The sequence below is a fragment of the Ixodes scapularis genome, unplaced genomic scaffold (assembly GCF_016920785.2).
Source record: "Ixodes scapularis isolate PalLabHiFi unplaced genomic scaffold, ASM1692078v2 PGA_scaffold12__126_contigs__length_90152505, whole genome shotgun sequence".
Taxonomy (NCBI): domain Eukaryota; kingdom Metazoa; phylum Arthropoda; class Arachnida; order Ixodida; family Ixodidae; genus Ixodes; species Ixodes scapularis.
This window is the reverse complement of record NW_024609838.1, coordinates 14,978,866-14,998,619: the sequence shown is the minus strand read 5'-3', so window position 1 is coordinate 14,998,619 and position 19,754 is coordinate 14,978,866. Positions and strand designations below refer to the sequence as shown.

At 45.7% G+C, this 19,754-nt stretch overlaps 2 protein-coding genes across 2 annotated transcripts in view; one reads left to right on the top strand and one right to left on the bottom strand.

The window, feature by feature from the left end:
* The first annotated feature begins 47 nt into the window (after positions 1-47).
* LOC115323232 (armadillo repeat-containing protein 7) lies at positions 48-4,204 on the top strand. Its single transcript, XM_029983616.3, has 5 exons — positions 48-244; positions 375-473; positions 534-602; positions 689-826; positions 3,887-4,204. The coding sequence occupies exons 1-5, from the start codon at positions 166-168 to the stop codon at positions 4,051-4,053; spliced, it is 552 nt and encodes a 183-aa protein (XP_029839476.2). The 5' UTR covers positions 48-165; the 3' UTR covers positions 4,054-4,204.
* A 973-nt stretch (positions 4,205-5,177) lies between these two features.
* LOC8034986 (sushi, von Willebrand factor type A, EGF and pentraxin domain-containing protein 1) overlaps positions 5,178-19,754 on the bottom strand; it is a 50,502-nt gene continuing 35,925 nt past the window's right edge. Inside the window, exons 21-32 of the mRNA XM_042289437.1 lie at positions 18,097-18,295; positions 16,890-17,062; positions 15,979-16,218; positions 15,353-15,520; positions 12,839-13,012; positions 11,643-12,081; positions 10,739-10,943; positions 9,666-9,769; positions 8,688-9,024; positions 7,704-7,915; positions 6,844-7,347; positions 5,178-6,118 (exon numbers count right to left, since the gene is read on the bottom strand). Of these exons, the coding sequence (XP_042145371.1) occupies positions 5,338-6,118; positions 6,844-7,347; positions 7,704-7,915; positions 8,688-9,024; positions 9,666-9,769; positions 10,739-10,943; positions 11,643-12,081; positions 12,839-13,012; positions 15,353-15,520; positions 15,979-16,218; positions 16,890-17,062; positions 18,097-18,295 (3,536 nt within the window). The 3' untranslated portion in view covers positions 5,178-5,337. The remainder of the gene's footprint in view (positions 6,119-6,843; positions 7,348-7,703; positions 7,916-8,687; positions 9,025-9,665; positions 9,770-10,738; positions 10,944-11,642; positions 12,082-12,838; positions 13,013-15,352; positions 15,521-15,978; positions 16,219-16,889; positions 17,063-18,096; positions 18,296-19,754) is intronic.

Sequence of the window (19,754 nt, the reverse complement as noted above, 5' to 3'; positions counted from 1 at the left end):
GTGCTGCCATCTGCCACCTTGTTTTAGGACTAAAAAGCACTAAAAGGCTTCCATCCTTCCATCTTGCTCATGTGTCACACTGCGATGTTTATCTGACGTTTGAGGCCTGTTTTGGCGTCCGCAGATGCGAGTTTTTGAGACGTTTTGAATGACTATTTACCGCAAATGTCCCGGTACGACCCCAAAGAGAGGTTTAGGTATCTGAGGGAACTGGTGACGGAATTTCAGGACACCAAGTCAGCGGGTAAGTCAGTGGTGGTAATGCCCCCTCCGGAGTGCTGCTGGGTTTTGTTTTGACCATTTTCACAGACTGCGTACGCATTCTCTGATCAATTTGCGATTGACCAATTCAACCGCGTGCGCGGACATTTCAGAGGCAAAAGAGCAAGTTCTAGCCAATCTCGCCAACTTCGCCTACGATCCGGTGAACTACGAACATTTCAAACGACTGAACATCGTGAACCTTTTCATAGGTAAGCCCACACAAGCGCACATTTGAATTCTGTGATTAAACTTACCGATTAAATTCGCAGATCAGCTTGACAGTAGTAGCGATGCTTTGAAAGAGTACGCCATCGGCGGTATCTGCAATCTGGCTTCAGGTAAACAATTCTATCACAGAATCAAAACCAGGACCCGAATCGCTGGAGTTCATGTGCCGTTTTTATTTTATTTATGTATTTTCCAGATCAGTCATTTCGCGCTGAAGTTGTCAAGCCCGAACACATTGCAAAGGTGGTTGACTGCTTATCAAACTCGCAAGAGGAAACTGTGCTTTCGACCATTACTACACTGGTATACCTTGGATTGTCTGGTTGCAAATCAGGTAAATCAACCATTTTTGGGGGCTACCTGTGAACGCGAACCATTCTGGAGGCAAGGGAAACAAGAAAGTGCGATTAGCTCAAAATTGTTACCCAAAATGATCACCGAGGCAGAATTTTTCAGTTGTTTTGAAAGAAGCTTCTGTAATGTGTGTATCGCAATGCGATTTTTCCCTCTGAATTTCTAAATTCAGTGAAGTCTCAAATTGACCGAGACTACTTTGGGAGGCTATGAATCGTGTTCTCAAGGAACAATGGTCTTGTTGTTTCTTTAAGCAGCAGTGTTACCAGTGATGCTACCACCAAATTATCTCATTTAAAACCCTCTATTTTTTTCTCACAATTTTTTTTTTTTTTTTTTTTTATAAATAAGAGTTAGTGGTTGTGTTTCAAAATTTACTCGATCTCGCTCTAGTGTAAAGGTTTATACCTTGGCATTCAAAAGCCTACCTGCGTCCAGCACCGCTCCGTCTTGTCACAGACATGATCCACCGGAGTAACTCGGATGCATTCGAGTAAGATTTGGAACGCAGCCAGTGTATGATCACTGCAACTGTAGGCAGGCTGCAGACAGCAACCTTTCCCAATGTCTTGGTGTTGCAATGGCTTTTGCACAAGACTGCTGCAACCACTACGTTATCTCGTCATCATTGTTAATAACATTATTTTTGTATCTTTAAATTGTGTTGCAAATACTAACTGATCTCCAAAAAACAATTAGCACCGGAAACGATTCATAGAAAACCAAAACAAGGTGAAACGCCGTCATCATCCCCGCTACAGGAGTCGCATAAAATATTGCGTTTGCGATTGGCTGCTGCCGCTTCATACGTCTCACAATCGTTCCTTGGTTTCTGTCTGGACGTATCCCAGCAGTTCGTGTCAGAGCGCGGGCATCTAGGGAACATCTCGTCAACAACCCTGAAATTGCAGGGAATATGCGGAGAGCGAGTCGTCTGCTTCTTGCCCAGGACTTGTGGTTATGTCAGAAGACACCGAGCTCCGATTGAAAGGATAGCAGGTAGACCTCAATGCTAGGGTCTGCCCACTATTTTTTTTCAGTCCGCCAATAAGAACTCAACGCTCTGACATCATCGTGTGCAAGCAACAAACGGACCTGTGCTCCGCATTGCACCGTCTGAAGTGGGTCTTAAGGATTAGGAAAGAAGGGCCACTGAAAAGAAAAAAAAAGTGATATTTTTTAAACAGTTTGGTTGGGACGCGCTTGTCAAAAAATTAATTTTATGCAAACAAAAAAACCTTTTTAGAACAATATTGGCGGTGTGAGATTTATTTCAAATTCTACGTGCAAAGTCCATGACATCGCAGAATGGTCATACACTCTCTCCACCTCACGAGATGGTCATAATCTCTCCACCTCAACGTAATGGCCAAGCCGGTCCACCTCTCCTCCACACACCAGAAATGCAGAGAAAACGAGTGGAAAGGAGGTGACTACCGACTAAATCACGTCTCACGCCGTCAATACTGCTCTAAAAAAAGTTTTTGCGTAAAATTTACTTTTTGACAGACGTGTCCCAACCAGACTGTTAAAAAGTTGTTTTGTTGTTTTCAGTGGCTCTTTGAGGGGGACATTTGCCATTGGACGTTATTTTTTAATGTTTACAATAACTGAATTAAATTTTTACATTTTATAGGGCTTGATTTTTTTTTATATATCTGGTGTTAGTTTAGGTGTAGCTTGTTTTTAAATGCTAAATGCAGTGCACATGCCAAAAAAATTTAAATAAGTGTGTTCTTGTGCACACGTGAGGCATGGCAACACGCTTATAAGTGCCTCGTAAAATAAGCTAATTTGTTCGTTTTAAACCACCGAGTGCAATGAACAACAAAAATAATGTTTGCGAGGCCTCTTTTGTCGGCTTGAACACCTGAGACTGGGAACAAAAAGTGTTCCCAATTTCAAGTGTGCAAGATGTTGAAAGTTCACCAGCTCATCTGCATCTTCTGTTATTTCTTCTACCTCTTGTGTTTAAAAAAAATATTGGAAGTCGCAAAACATCATTTTCAAAGGGCAAACAAATGTTTCTTTAAGTTTTCATAAATATAGAAGTATATATTCTAACCAAACCTCAATAATTGCATTAAACATAACTTAAAGCATATGCATGCTTAATTTGGTTGTGAAACATCCCTGTGTACAAACTGTTAGGGCACCCCGAAAGTACAAAAAGAGAAAAATGCGTTAGAATATTACCATAAATGAGTAGCAACACTCTTTATGGCGGGAAAAAAGAATTTGTTAATAACTTTTCCTGAATACTCTTTATGGTGGGAAAAAAAAAAATTTGTTAATAACTTTTCCTGAAAGATTAAAGTTGCAAAACAATGCTACGAAAAAGAGAAGGCTAGGCTTACTCCTCAAGATAAACGGTGGGTGACGCCTCAATTTTAACGACCTCGCACACGCAAATGGTCCAAATTTAGGCGTCTTTGGGTCGCTGGGAATCGTTCAAATTCATATTTGACTAATTACGATATCACATTCTGCCCTTATATTTTCATACATGAAATATGAACAAGCTATATTAACAAATCATCATTTTTTTTTTTCAAAATATTGCCGCTTTTCAACTTGCTTCTCCCCTTTAAAGGGAGACGTATAACCTTTGTCTTTCTGCGAAGATAATCTTCTTAGTGCTCCCCCTCTCCTAAGCTGTGAGGGGAGCCAAGTTGGGGCAAGGTAAAAACTGGAGAGGATATAGGAAAGGAGGAGGCACCCAAAAAGTGTATGTCGGCCTTTATTGTGGACACCATCCCCCTAGAAAGACATTAGTTTCAGGTTAGATTTATTTATTAACATTTATGGAAGCTTTGTACCTCTTCGACGGAGCTCTACATGTGCCAAAATCATTGCTCATCACAATATTTTTTATTTTTTTTTCCACTTTTTTGAGAGACACACTTAATCTCGGCTCTATCCTTTTGGGGACGCTGAAATCACTCGTTTTGAAGCGCAGCTCCGAACGTTGTTGTCTCAGGAACAGCCCTGAGGGTGATCTAAACTGTGTCTAAAAGAATGGCACCTTCTTGTTGCGCAGACATCGCGACTCCTTCCGTGATCGACTGCATGTTGAGGTTTTCCGAGTCCACGAACCAGAGACTGAGCAACCTGGCAAAGCTGTTCCTCGAAGACATCTGCAGCCCCGAGCAGATTAGTGCAACCAGGACGGTGGCGGCCTGTTCGTCGTCATCATCTTCGTCGTGATCCCAGACGCGAGATTGTATAGACTCGAGAACGTGGCCAGACACGGTTTCGTAAAAACGCCGCAGCGTGGAAGGCTCAGACGTTGCGTAAGTCAGATTTATTCGCTGGCCGCCATGCGCTCGATGGGAAATAAAGCTTTATGGTGACTGTACCTTGGCTTGGGAAACAACTGATTCGTCCATCCCTGGAAGAAGAAAAAAAAAATGTTTGGTCAACTTTAAAGGGATACTGCAACGAAATTCTAGCTCGTATTTTATTGTCTAAATGTCAACCACGTTTTGGTTACACCCCAAAGGGACCAATTTTTTGCTTAAAAAAACAAAAAAACATTCACTGATTATATAAATTTGAACACTGTTACGTCACTATGCACATAAAAGCTGCGCAGCTCCGCAGAAGTATGGCGGCAAGCTGCATGCACGCGAGCCCCATTAAATCGGATTTCCCTTCCCCCCCGGCCTATTCAGCTCTTGCCGGGAGCGGGTAAGGGCAACCAAAAACGGCCAGGTTGTAACGCGTCGAAGACGCCAAGTCGCGCGGCTCGTAACCACACCAGCCTTGCCCGTGCTGACATCTGCGACATCGGTTGGTCCACTCCCGCGATGCAGTGCGCTGTTCGACAGCTGATCTTTGAGCGCTCACTGAAATCGGTTCTTTGGAACGAAAAACAGCCATCCGTTCAAAATGTAAGCGTGCGATTGTTATTAGTAGTTTCAGTTGATCGTGTCTAACTTATTTCCGAACGTGAAAGGTACATGTTAAATTTCAATTCAGTATCCCTTTAAGAGGCAGAAATGCGGCACACCCTTCCTCACATCACATGGACTGTTCGAATTCTGGGGAATAGCCCAAAGCCGCGGTCACACTGCCCGCACATCGTACAAAAGACTGTCTGCGGACACTGTCTGAGGTGTTTCTCTCGCCCGTATGATGGTCCTGTCACATTGGTCATACAAATCTGTCTGCAGGCATGTTTGATACATGTGTACGTATGAAGCCAACATGCTTCGAACGGGCTTGAGGCTCGTACGCAGATGATTCCGTCTCGTCTGCAGCAAACGCCATGTCTTTTGTTCGATGTGCGACTGCTGCTTGGGGTGTTCAGCGTTGGGGGTTTTCCTGAACTTGCCTTGCAGTAAAGTATACCACATATTCACTCTCCTCAATTAACTTTTTCTCAAGGTTAAGCCACCCCTGTCGAGTGGGACAAGACCAAGGTGCATTATGAAATAAGCTCGCAGCATTACTAGTGAACACGAGCTCGGCATCTACACTGCGATGCACTTACACGTAGCTGACGCGACGATTTAGTGCCTCGCTTGCCGACGCGCACTTGGTCAGGTGTCTACTCCAATTCATTTTAAAACCTTGCCTACCTGAGATGACGTCGCAGACGGCTTCATTCCCACTCCAACTCCCATCCAAGCCGCAAGTCCTCGTGTCATTTCCTCGTAATTGGAACCCGTCGTCGCAGGCGTAACGGGTCACCGCTCCCAACCACAACCCTTCCGGATCCGCGCTCCCATTATCCACGCCCGTCGGCAGTCGGCAGATCGCCGGAGCGCACTCGAACCCTCCGTTCTCTTCCCACGTTCCATCCGCCCGACACATCCGCGTGGCTACTCCCTTCCCGGAGTAGCCTTCGTCGCAGGAGTAACTCGCGTTGTGTCCAAGGGTAAAACCAGTGTAGTCTACGTGGGAGTGCTCAGGCGACGCTTGCAGGGGAGGGCACCTCTTAGGGCGGCACGAGGGTGCTCTGCCTTCCCACGTTGCACCTCTCCCGCAGAGACGGGTCGGGGCACCGACCAATCGGAAGCCAGGGTTGCAGGAGTACCTCGCGGTGCCCCCGACTGCGAGCGTGTCGTGGGTTACTCTTCCGTTGGCGAGGCTCGGCGGAATGCATTCTTCGGCCGGGCATGCGCCGGTGTTGGTTGCGTTGCAGATGGCGAAGGGTTCGCAGGTGGGGACGAGGCCACCCCACGTTCCGGTGGGGAGGCAGGTGCGGTGCGGGTTGCCCTGGAGCCTGTGACCCGTGTTGCAGTGGTAGTGAACGATGCTTGTTACACTGCAAAGATAACAAGGAAATAACTTTTGTCATTAAAACGGTAAAGGATAATGAATTCCTTTGCTGTGGCTTGCCATTTAGTCTCGAACTACTGCTGGTTGGGAAACATCATAATGTAACAGTAATAAAAAATGATAATATTAATAATAATAATGATTTTATTTAACATAAAACTGCATATAGAAATGAGGTGACCCACAAAAGCAAAAATGCTTGCGTGCGTGTTGTTCATTATTTCAATTTTATTGCATCGGGGTTTAGGTTGTGGCGGAAGTAGTGCATGGAGTCCTCTAGCCACAAGGCATTGTGTAGTTGGTGTACATTTGGAGAATGGAGCACTGCATCTAAAGCACCATTCTCTTTATTCCAAAAGTTTTGTTTCCGTTGCAAGAAGCTGAAGTGTGCAGGCAGGTTGGTTAGGTAACATCATAATCTGAACCTCAAGACATGGAGGAAATAAAACAACGGAGGGGATGACAGGAAATCTCAGTTTTGTTTGTGTGTTGGCAAATTTATTTTCAGCTCAATTCGCCGAATCTTTACCCACAGACAAAAGCTTTCGAGTTTCGCACAAACAGAGAGCCAACAGTAGATGGTCATTGCAGTATCTCGTTACTGAGATACTGCAATATCAGTGCTGCATCAGCAGTACTGTCGGCGCTGAGACAGTACTGTGATGTACGTGTGAACAGGCCTTACAACCAACTCTAGCCTCCTTCGCTTACTTGAAATCCGTGCCAGACACGACGCCGTTCAAGGGTGGATCTGGAGGCCCACACTCGGACAAGATGCACTTCGTCCCTCCTAGCCACGTTCCGTCAAGCCGGCAGGTCCACCTCTCGTCCCCCTCGATCCGATGCCGCGAATCGCAGACAATCCGTGCCGTGATGCCGGTCGCGTCGTCCTGAACCAACCTCCCGTTGGCGGGCCCGCCGGTCAGGCTGCAGTTCATCGGCACGCAGGTTGGAGCGTGTCCACTCCACGTTCCATTGCCGTAGCAACGGAGGACCTTCGGTCCGAGGAGGCGATGTCCGCGATTGCACGTGAAGAGGGCGACGGGCGGCGAAGAGTGGATTGTTCCGTGCTCGAGCGTCTCAGACATGGAGCAAGGTGTTGGGACACAGGTCGGAGCAACGTCGGACCACGTGCCGTTGGCAGTGCAGGCCCGCTGCTCTGGTCCGTGCAGCTTGAACCAGTGGTCGCACTTGTATTGGACACTGGAGCCGTACCTGTTCGAAACGAGATACGTAGCGATGGAAAAAATGGCGAATTCAATACTTGCTTTCACCGCAGAAATCGTACCAAAAGAAGTTTGGTTCATTGCGGAGCTTTGCTAATTTCATTCTAATAGTAATTTTCTGTGCTTTTGAGATCGGTTAGCGGTAGGTTACTACCGCACTACATGCCAAAAAATCTTGGTATTTGATGGAAGACAAGGCGTTGTATGCGAGTTGTGTACGTGTGCATTGAGATAGCATTCGAGATATTGTGGCATCTTCTGGGTGTGCGAGGGCTTTCTGTTCCCAGGTTTATAACAGTGTATTGCCAGGAACAAAGGTGGTACGGTATAACATTGAGAACGCACCAAGTGCTGCCGTAGAGAATTTCTGCGTGGGCAACCGGCTCCGGCTTGGAACAAGAGACAAGGTTGCACTGGAGGGGGTCAGCAGTCCACGTTCCATTAGCAGAGCAGGTTCTCGTCCCGGTGCCCACGAGGGTGAACCCCGTGCGACAGCGGTAGTTCACGATGCCCAGGTATGACGTGCCATTTTCTACGACCGCTTCACCATCTTCCAACTTCGAGACAGAAACATGAGTGTTTATCATTTTTTGGCAAAGTTGCCATCCCACATTGAGGCTTTTTGTTCAGGCTAGTGGAAACACTGACTAATACCCGTGCCACACGGGCAACTCGAATTACGACGAATGACGTTCGTGTGATCGACGAATCGGCTCGCGATCTGTCGCACGTGGAACAACCCACGCTCGGAGTGTCGCGCGCTGATTGGCCGATCGTTCAAATGTCATTCGTTGTAAATGGCATTCGAGTTGTCCGTGTGGCACGGGTATAAGAGAGTTTGCTCGGTCAAACCTACAAAACGTTTAGTGTAAAATATAGTCTTAGTACCTGACAACAACAAATTAAAGCTTCTCGTTTATGTCTGTATTCACGATAAACTCCTCCTCAAAAAAGAAAGGCGTGAATTGTGAAAACTTGAGTAATGGAAGCCTGCCACATTTTGACCAATTAGTGTCTCCTTTATGATAAATGTTTTGGTGAGCCCCTGTATCAAAAGGATAAAATAATTTTATTTTTTTTAGACAATTTGTTTTTGCAATAAAGTCCAGTGGAAAAGCTCACGTCTTTTGACAGCCAACCTTAGATTTCTAGGCTGTCATTTTCCAGCCGGTTAACATCTTTGTGGCTGTGTCTATTAAATCCTCAAAGAAACATGTTGCTTCTTTGCATATTTTTATATTGACAAAAGGAAAGACCCTTTTTTTTGCTTTAAAATTGTTCCCACTGCGAGTTCCTCATTCGAGAGCGTCTCTGCAAACCTCCGCTTACCGCCGGTGGTGATCCGCAGTCCACTGGGACGCATCTCGGATCCCCTGGGCTCCACCGACCCTCCCTGGTACACGTCTGGGTCTTGGCTCCTGTCAGAATGTATCCTTCCTCACAGGCATACTTGAGCACGCTCCCTACGTAGCCCACGGATACGGATGCCACTGCACGGGCCACTTCCGTCGGCTTCGGACACTTCCTCGGAACGCAGAGCAGCGGATCAAGCGGCATCCATAAAGCGCCCTCCCCGCAGAATCGTCTTGAGGGTCCGTGCAGCTCGTAGCCTGGTGAACAGGTGATGTCCACGTGACCTCCGACGGTCCAGTTGGCGCCGGTGATTCTGCGATGAAATCGGGGAAAACTGGTTAACTGCCGTTTGACTCTTAGTTAAATTGCCATTTTTGTTTTATTCGAGCTGTTACGAACAGCTGTTACCGCGACGGTTAAATGCACTGCTAGAGAGTGGTCTCCTGTTTACGTATTTGCCACAACATAAAGAGGCCATGCTAACGACTAAAGTGGTATAGTGTCGGCATGGACAGAAAGACTTGTTCTGTAAGCCAGTAATAAGAAAAATATACCGGATGGTTTCATCTGGATTTGAACCAGTGTGTCACTTGAGATCTATGACATGGATTTGCATGAAAAACTATGTGACAGCTTGTTCACTGAGATAAATAGTAAATTTCTTGAAAAGAAAACGAGATAAAATGTCTAAAAAAAGAGATAAAAAGTGAAAAAAAAAAAAACGAAGTTTTACACGCTGAATGTGGTAAATTCTTGATTTAGATATTGCTTCGGGCATTGCTGCTCTTTACAAGACAACAACTACACTCAAAGGGCTAGTTCTTTATTTATGCGTAGCGGGGGCTGTTCAAAGGAATGTTTTCTAAATTCATTAATTGTTAAACAAGTGCAAAATGTAAGTCATCTAAAGTCTAGCATAACTCGATCATAATTAAGCTCTGATAAAAACTGTACCGTCCGTTAATGACTGGGAGCGGAGGTGGACACTTGTCGGGGACGCAGGATGGCTCCTTCCCGCTCCAGACTCCATCATACCTGCAGTTCCTCAAGCTTGCACCCTGCAATTAGTGCAATTAGATTTTCGGCGCAAGCTACGGTCCATACGTCTGATGCTGCCTTGTTCAGGTTACTTTAAAGCAGGAAGTTTTCTTTTCCGGTTTCCATTAGTTTGCTCGGTTCTCGCTTATTCCATACTCTGTCAACCGAAACGGCATTTGTCTAAATCAGTGGTTCTGAAGCATGGATGTGTTGGGGACCCCTTAGGGAGCCGCCATATCCGTGCGTGAGAGAGTTGGTTGAGGGGGGGGGGGGGGGAGGACTCCCATTTTTACCTCAAGGAAAAGGCAAGCTTTGCACATGGTTCATTCGCGGTGCGAAGCAGTTCTTACGAGATTTAATTGTCAAAGAAAAAAGTGATGCGTTTTGCGTTTCGAATGTGTATGTCTTGATAAGAGAACACATATCTAATCTAAAATTCACCTACATATATCTTAATTATCCACATAAAGGGAGGAATTAGTGATGCTCTGCGAGAAGCAAGACTTTTTTTTGCTACGGTTCTTCAGATGAAAACGGATATAAATTCAGTGTGAAAAGGGCATCCTTTACTGTTATAGAGAGGAGAAGGGAAAAGTGTCAAGTAAGAGGATGAATGGATCAATAGCAAGTAACGGCTGCACTTTTTATAATGGGTGGTAGCTCATGCCACCTAGCCAAAATCAACAAAAAAGTCAATTTCTGTTTTTTTTTTCATGAAAGGGGGGGGGGGGGGGGGTTTGAGGGTCTACGTGAGAGCTTCGCCGATCCCAAAATTGGCTTAGCAGACCTGATCTAAATGAGTGCGGTGTAAAATGAGACACTCTAATGCACTCTTAGTTCTGCCCGACCGATTCACAAAGTTTGTCATTCGAGCTGCTTGGCGAGGGAGGCGAAACCGTTCCAATAACCGGAGCATGGCACACTCAGAAGTACAGTTTTTATGGATAAACTGCACCTTATTTAAAATTTGTGTGGAAAAGATCCAGTACCAGGAGCGTGTAACCGTGGTAGCAGCTGTAGTCGGCAACTGCTTGGTAGCTGTGGTTAGCGGCTGCTACTTGGCCGTGCACCGGGTTTGGCAGTTTGGGGCAGTGCACCGGAATGCAGTGGACCTGCGGTGTGGACCAGCTGCCGTCGGACAAGCACGTTACCGTGGGCTCCCCAAGCAGCGTGTAGCCTAGGTCACAGCGGCACCTGTAATTTAACCGACGCCATCGCCGATTATTCCAGCAGCACGAGCTATATTTACGACGTTCGCTCTCACTTCCGTGTCTCTTTGTAAACACACGACGTTAAAGGGCCGCATGCCAGCTAATGCAGCTGCCACTAGAAACAGACGCTTAGCTTGCAAAGACAGCCGCTAGTAAGTTATGCGAGGGAATGTGCCATGCCGAATGAAGTAGAAATTCGAGACGGACATACATTACCTCGAGCAGATATGTTCCTTTAGGCAGCGACAGCCAATGCTATGGTTTGGGCAGAGGTCCCTTTTCTTCATACTAACATGACACAACATGGCACAACATTGATGTTGTGCCCAGATAGCTTCCCAGTGAGCAACACCACCAGGCTTCAGACGTTTTAAGTGCCACCATTTTCGTTTTAGCAATGACCTTTGTATGCGCTGTTGCGAATTCTGGTCTCGTTGCACTCTTCTACAAGGTGTACATTTTTTCTCCTCAAAGTTAATGCCACTTTGATCTATAGTCCGTTGCAGGTTAAGAATAGCGGGACATGCTCCTTTTGCAAAGCACTCCACTCCTTACACTTTAGCAGAGTGAACGATGGAGAGGAGAGAACCATTAATCATGACAAGCAGAGAGGTTTATGGGAGAGGCTTGTCTGATCATGCACCCTAAAAAAACGACGAAGACAGAAGTAGTTGCGACGAACCTCGCGGTGTTTCCGAAGACGTACGCTCGTCGTTGCGCTTCACACACCCCGTTTGCAAAGCGGGGCGGAGCTTGGCACGACACTCGTCTGCACGTCGGAACAGCGCCGGCCCAAACGTCACTCTCGGAACACGGTACGACTTCTTCCCCCACGAGCTCGAACCCCTGGTTGCAGGAGTAGCGGACGTTCGCTCGCCGCACGTCGGGGTTCTTCACCACGGTCACGTCGCCGTGAGGAACGGTGGGTGGCTCGGAGCAGTTGGCCGGTTGGCAGACGACCTCTGGCACGCTCCACGTTCCGTCGTCCGTGCATGTCACTTCCGGAGCGAACTTGTGGCCGGAGTTGCAGACGATGTTCAGTTTGGCTCCCGGTCTGAGGGGACTGCTGGCGGGCACAATCCGTCCGTTTGTGACGTTTGGGAGGAGTTCGCAGAGCGTTTCTGAAGACAAAGAGGTTGAAAACATCACGAGTCGGAAGCGAAATGCATTTGTGTCCAAGGCTATATACACGCCTGAACAAATTTAGAGTGTCGCCGTTAAAATAGACTCATTGCCCAACACTCGCTCTTGCGCTAGCAGTGTGGACTAAATGGTAAAGTTGCTGAGCTTGCCATTATCTTATTCAGAAGTTGCAAGCAATTTTCCAAAGTTTCTATGGAAAAATAGCAGTCGACGAGGCCTACGAGTTCATAAAGATGGATGGTGTCGGCCACCGGAAACGGGTCCCATTTTTTCATTGAAAGTTTGAAAAAGTCACCGTTAACTCTTGAATAAGACAATGGTTACTTCTGAAACTTGGGCATCTCGTCCAGACCGGTCGTGCTGCATTTGGACGAAGCCTGGGTGTTTGGAAATGCATAGTTTATTATTGCAATGAAAAAACACGGTGCACGTTTTTTTTTTTCGAAAACACATTGTACATTTTTTAAATAGACACAGGATGTGGCTTGTTACAGCGCTAGCCTACACTTCACAATTCAATTCTTTCTGTCAGTTTTTAGTTGATGTTGCATTAGTATCTTTTGAGATTGTGGTGGTCCATGTGGTAGACCAAGGCACATACACATTTATAGACCACCACCAACGAGAGCTTGTAAGCGGCTTTAGGAAGAAACATTGTCTATTTCGTGCTCGTACAAAAGAAAGCATATGAACGTCGCCCCCAACAAATATCCAACTCGAAACTTGCCGACTCACCTTCGCATTGTGGATCATGGCTCGTCCACCGGCCATTTTCCTGACAAATTCTCTGCGTGGGTCCGACGAGGTGGAAACCCTCGTTGCACACATACGTTACCCTGCCGTTGTAGTGAAACAGCGAACCTCTGATATTTCCGTTGACTGGGTCCGGCGGTATCCCGCAAAAAACACCTGAAAATTCGAGCAACGTGGAGACAGTAAATATCAACTCATTAGCAGGGATCTACTGTAGATTACGCTGTACACCTTAATGTGCATCTGATACATCAAATGAGGGTTCCACCGCACAGACCGACAAGTTTGGGTCATTATTAGGGAGTTTTAGAATAGCGCACGCTAAAGCTTTGCGCACGCAAAGAATAGCGTCGTCGCCACTGCGCATGCTCCGAACGCAAACCAGGTTTTGCGCTTTGCGTGCGCAATTTTAGCGCGCGCTATTTCTCGGAAATAGCGTGCGTACGCAAAGAGTCTTTGCGCTTCTCCAAGGAGGATTCGTGATGAGAAGTTGGCTAAAGCCAAGACGAGCACAGTTAAAAAAAATGGCGGCTTCCAGGATTATGTTGGCGGCTGTTTTGGCGGCGTCGTGAGTTCGACGTCGGCGGCATCCTCGCGACTGCAATTTTCAATACGGGACGACATTGTACTCGGTTTGGCAGCGATCACCGGCAACTTGATGCTTGCGACGCGCGAACATTTTACGGCGAACGAACGATGTGCGAAGGTCAGTACACGAGACCTCTCTTGCCGAGGCGACGCAAGCGGACACGACCGGTCAACCGCTCGCGTCGCGTTCTCATGTTTAAACAAATTAAAATGCTACTCTGGACCAAAAAACTTGTTTTTTTTCTAAAGTTACACCATTTCGTGTGTGAAATAAAAATTTTTACTGTATCTTGGTGGCGTCGCAAACGCGAGAGGCTTGGGCTTTTGCGTCGCGGCGGAGAAACGCTATTCTAAAACTCTCCTGCGTCGCGTGCGCTAATACAAACGCTAAATTTAGCGCTAGCGTGCGCTAAAATTGCGTACGTTATTCTAAAACTCCCTATTATATCCCTTAACGTTATGACTATATTTGACAGTGTTTGCGCACTGTCCTCAACGGTAGTTCACCGTCGAGTGATCTACAATTGTGCAATGTCGACTTGCTCCAATCACTTTTTAACAAAATTCAAGGCAGAGACCTCGGGTTTGCTTTAATTGCAACTCCGCTCAATTTCTGAAATTTTGAGATAGTGGATGATATAAACGTGAAAAGTACTTCAAAACAACCCTAGACCGTTTGTCTCATTAAAAGCAAAATATTTTTCGTGCGATCTTGTTATTTACCATAATTGCAAACCGAAACTGAAACTTCGACACAGCCGGGCAACATTGTACCCTCAACGTCAGTTGCATACGCACCCACGTGGAATACAAAGGGTCACGTGATCTACTAGCGGTAACCCAAGAAAGACGCGGATGAGGGGGGAAGGGCGAGGAGGGAGGAGGGAGGGCGGGCCTAGCTGCGGCGGCGAACAGGCAACGCAAGCAGCAACGAAGCAGGCTATGTAGGCTGCAACCCAGGCGGCTAGTCGGTTGGCACCGGTTGGCAGGTGTGTCAGCGAAACTCATCCGGTCATCTCGTACAACTCTCTCTCCCTCTTTTTGTTTCTCTTGTTCTCATTCATTTTTTTTTTTTGTCCATCTCGCCCACTGATCTTTATTGTAGTAGGCTCGCCTCTTTGCTTACTCAAACGTGGAGCGCGTCCGTAGCGCCGCCCGGTAAGCTCTCCCTTGAAAAGAAAATATTAAGAAAAAAACTGCGTATGCAACAGACGTCAGCCACAACGGAAATGCAACGTTGGCTGCGCCGCACGTCGCCCGCTAAATTAGCGGATTTTGGCGTCTCAGTTTTTGTCGGCCGGTTTAGTGATCTTTTAGGCGTTATTACGTTATAATATTTGATATTCGGTCCTTCTAGATGATACTAAAGAGAGTCGCAGGGTTTGGTAACAACCGAGAATGAAGCGGAGTTTCCCTTTAACATTATTTTGTTTCTTGTGTTTGTAATCTTTCTTTTGCTGGGCATCGTAAAACTCTTTTTTTGCTTTAGCCATACAAACTTATGTTTCTACTGCGAGACAATTGAGCTCGTTATTTAAAAAAGGGACCTCTTTCCCTTGTACGAGAACTACAGGCCATATGTGTTGGGTGCACTATGGCCTATGTTGCTGCTATGCGAGAAAACTCCAAATTCATTCATTCGAAAAATTCACCAGGCCGACAAGGGAGGTGACGCCATGCAGTGCAACTCCCCTATAGCAAAGACTGACATGTGAAGGATATGTGCATAGTGGAGCCAATTTTAAGTACACTCCTAATACTAATATACCATAAGTATTCAGGATACTGGTACCTAGCAATGACCATTCCTAATGAAACTGGCTTTACTGTGGAAAGGTTCTACTGTGTGCCTACAGAATGTGTACAGAAAACTTTAAGGGGAATTTTATTTTCTTTGAAGCTGCTCACCAACGCAAATCGGGATGGGATGTGACCATTCGCCAGATGCCCGACATTCCCGTGCGTCGGCCCTCTGCAACACAAATCCTCGGTCGCACGTGTAAGTGGCCACTGCACCCACGATGGTGCTCCTGAAACTGACTTCGCCGTACGTTGGAGCAGGCGGTGTCGGGCAACCTGAAACATGAACATATAAAAACAAATGTAGCAGTAGCAGGTGTAAAATAAATCTATCTTTCTATGGCTCAATGCTTGAGCAAGCCACTTCAGGTGAGGAAGTGTGTTGGTGGTAGATTTTTTCTCTGTTAACATTTCAAAAGACTCTTTCATGGAAAAATATTGGTTTGGTTATTTAGTGATCAAAAACTCTGATCTCCCGCATGATTTCTTAACCCGTCATCCAGACATTCTTTTGCAAGGGGTAATTGAATCAGTTTAATAGAATGTGCCAGCTTCCAACTGATGAAGCGTTACTGATGTTGTGCTGTCAGGCAGGTGATACTTCCCAAGGATATTTTCTTTGAAAATGTTACAGTAACTATTACATCGAGAAAGCACTTATGTAGAACACGTACGACTAACCACTCTAATGTTAAAGATAGCTCAGCAACAGACCGACAAATACATTGCTTTACCACGGCAGAAAGCCGAGGCGTTTCGTAAGACATTCCCACGAAGGTTTTCCAAGAAGTCCGTCCAAGCCACAACGTCTCCGTGATAGAAGCTGCAGCGATTTAGGAGAGACGTTATCTCGCTGGCGTTGAGGACCTTGCTCCAAATGTTGACTTGGGTCAGCTCTCCGGAGAAAGACTCGGACACGGAAAAGTCTCCGCCGCGGACATCTTGTTCCTGGCCAAGCACAAGTGTCCCGTCGGCTGGAGGTTGAAACGAGAAACAAGTGCTATGCACTGAATTTGTGATGCATGCAATACACCACCTTAAAAACTTTAATACGCACAATGTTTCTGTGTGCCATTCGGGCGTAAAAACAAATTAATATAAATAAGCTAATGAACAGAGTGCATTGAAACATTTCACAGAGGCATCTAGGTAGTGTATTTATCATAGTATTCAAAATTCATCAGTGCGGGTTTCAACAAAAAAATGTATGCCTAAAAAAGTTTTTTTTTTTTTTTTCGTTTTTTCTTATGCGTTAGGACGATAAAAATAATTTGGTTTACACTGCTACTTATAGATGGCACCACACACGCACAAATCTGCTGATGGGTGCTCATTTCAAAGAAGCCTTTTTTTTTTCCGTGTTTTGCCATTCCTGAGCTGCAGTGTCAAGCAAACGCTTTTTACCGTTAACTTTCCCTCCTTATACGTGAGAAGAAAAAAAAACTGCAATTTTTAGGCTTCGATTTTTTTTTCCTAAAACTTGCACTTGTGAAGTTTTGAGTAAAGACAAGTTCAGTTGCACTTAGTTTATTGGTTTATTTATACGATTTATTTCACACCCAAATGGCAGGTGGAGACTGCCATTTGGGCGCGAAACATCTCATCGTTCGTAAACAATGAGATGTTTCCCCGCGACCTTTCGCACCTGGGATTTCAAAGCCGTCCGCCAGTCCCATGCCTTGCTCGGCGAGTCTCCCGTCTTTAAGAACGCCCCAGTTGCCTCCTGCCGAAGACCAGGTGAAGCAGACGTGGTGCCAGTAGCCATCGTTGGCCGTGACGTCGGTCACCACTCTTCTGCCGTTCACGTACAGCACGAACCTAGGCAGCAACCGGAATGAATTCTAAACCGATCGAGCATCCCGCAAAAGTTTGACGGAACAGCAGAAAGGCATGAAGAGAGCATGAGAATTTAAGTTAGGAGTAATTTAACTGCAAAAGCCCAGAATTGAAGCTGTCCTAAGGAAAACCCAACTTTTGCCGGAAGAAATCTGGGTTTGGAGCTTTAATCTTAGTTGACCCCAAATAGCCACCGGAGAACTGTTTGTGAGGCTACTTCTTTCTTCTTTTATCCAACTTCCTTTTATTATCGATGCCGCCATGTATTTCAAGTATTTGAGTCATGCACATATTCCCTGTAGGTTGGGGAATACCCCGACTTCTTTAACATAAAACCCCGACAAACACCAATGTTTTGACGATAGTAATCCCTGGAGAAGGGGAACAAGAGGGACCAAGGACAAACATAAACCTCCAAACACAGCTAAGTGACTGGTGCGCGACCGAAAAAATCTGCCTGGTCCGGGTATCGAACTTGGGACCTCTCCATTTCCAGTGGAGCGCTCTACCAACTGAGCTAACCAGGGGTTAGACGTCAGTAGAGCAATCAGGTTTCATCAGCTGCCACCAGTCTAACACTACGAAGGGTGAAACTTGCAGTTTTTAAGGTTATGATTATAATGCAATTAAATGTAAAAGTGCAAGCGAGCTGGACAAGAACATTCTTCTCCAGCTCGCTTGCACAATTTCATTATAATCATAACCATTGTTTTGTCCGACACGCAATATTGACACCAGAAAACACCAAAACTGGAGGGAAAGAACAAGTTTTGAAAAAAGAACATCCCCAAATTAAAAAAAACATATATGTATTCCCCAAAAACACAGAACCAGTGATAATTGACACGAGGGTTAATAACTACTGTGGTCAGTCAGTGGCATTAATCTAAAAATTTGATCAAAATAATGTGCCAGACATTTTGAGAAAAAAGAGTCACTTAATATGGTAGAAGCAAGGGAACAAACATTGTACACACGGGTGCCACTTTAAACCTTGGCGGTAATGATAACTGTACCCGCTGTAGTCCGTGAACATGAGCGTGTTGTCAACATCGTCGGTGGCATAAGAGAGCGGCGTTCCATAGTTGAACTGGTCGGTGGTCTTGAGCCACATGCAGGCAGTTAGCTCAGTCAACCTTTGCCTCAGACCCAGAATGACCGCAGTGTCGAGGGTGCTGGTTCCCGAAAAGTACACCTTGAAATCTGGGTTTGCCTCTGAAATGAAAATGCGGAGTGTTCAGCTGATAAACAGTTGCAACAGGCAAAACTCCTTGCCATTCCGTGTCTCAAGAACTCGCAGCAGTTTTTTACATTTTATCGCCTGCAACTTGCATGTTTAAAGCGACAGCGACAGAGTATTTGTGCTCGCCGAGGTTTTTATTTGACCATGACCTATAAGAGCCTGACTACACAAAACACAATTTGCGGCTCGAAATTCGTTTCTTCTGCAAACAGCCAGTCAAGAATTGGCCGGTTTCAGTCACGCTCGCTTTCTTTTCCATGGTCACGTGGAGTTCAAACTATGTGTACGAGATATGTTCAAAGTCGTGGATCATCAGAGGCACACATTCAATATTAAATGTAGAGAAGAATATGAAACCCATTTTTATGGCCTCCAAAAACTGCAAATATGTCGGTTGAAAAAAAAAATGTTGCACTGAATACAGGAAGTACATGTACACGTCATTCTCAATATAGCGAAGTACTGCGGGCTCGACGCGGTGTCAGCGCACAGCGGATTAACGTGGCGACGGACATGGGGACACTACTTCGGAACTGCTGTTCGTGGTACCGGCCAATCGATCTTCAAGCACAGAACATTGAGCAGAAAGAATATATGCGAAACAATCGCATGACAAACGGTGCACGCTAATTCGTCATCGTCGTCGTCTGCTTCACGTGCCAGAGAAGCGGAGAAAAAAAAAATGTGGTCGGGTGTAGCTACGTAGCTTCAGGCCTTGAGCTTTCGTGCTCGTATTTCGGTTTCGAGCAGTCTAGTTTTTTTGGCTTTATTAAAAATATGTGTTACACTGTAGCAAAATATTTATTAAGTGGTCTCCGGACACCATATAAAATTGCCTGGCAAAACATTTAAAAAAAACAGTTTTGGGGGTATCAGTGTCCTTTAAAGCGACCAGGAAAGAATGCTGGATTCAAATCTTACTAAATGCAGTGCTTAATGGGACACAAAAACTGGCACATGAAGGCATGGATCCAGTAACGGAGTATGTGTATGCGTCGCCGTTCAACTTGCATTCGATAAAGATCAATCTGCTAGAGAATATGTCGTACGCGATAATTGCCAAACCCTAACAATGTCCAGAGCACCGCACATGCTCTGAATAGTGCTAACACAAGCAAGTGGCTGCCATCAAAATTGACTACATGAGCCGACAAAAGAACAGCTGACAGCCTGTTCAGACCACGAGTTGGCTAGCTTAACATTGCTCGATTTCCTCTGGCATTTTTTGTAACAAACAGCATGTGTAACTAAAATGAACACATAATATATATTATAAGCATCAATGATTATGTCTAGCGGTATTCAGCAAAATCTAGAAAATGTGTTTCGTGGTCCCTTTACGCTGAGACATAAAAATTATCCTTTTATATGCAAAAAAAGAAAGAAAAGATCTTCGTAGATTTAGGAAAATGAGGCAATCGGTTATGCTTT

Coding starts and splice junctions, on each gene's coding strand:
- LOC115323232 (XM_029983616.3), top strand. CDS start 166: ATGTCCCGGTACGACCCCAAAGAGAGGTTTAGGTATCTGAGGGAACTG. Junction 245..374: donor TCAGGACACCAAGTCAGCGG/GTAAGTCAGTGG, acceptor CGGACATTTCAG/AGGCAAAAGAGCAAGTTCTA. Junction 603..688: donor TATCTGCAATCTGGCTTCAG/GTAAACAATTCT, acceptor TGTATTTTCCAG/ATCAGTCATTTCGCGCTGAA.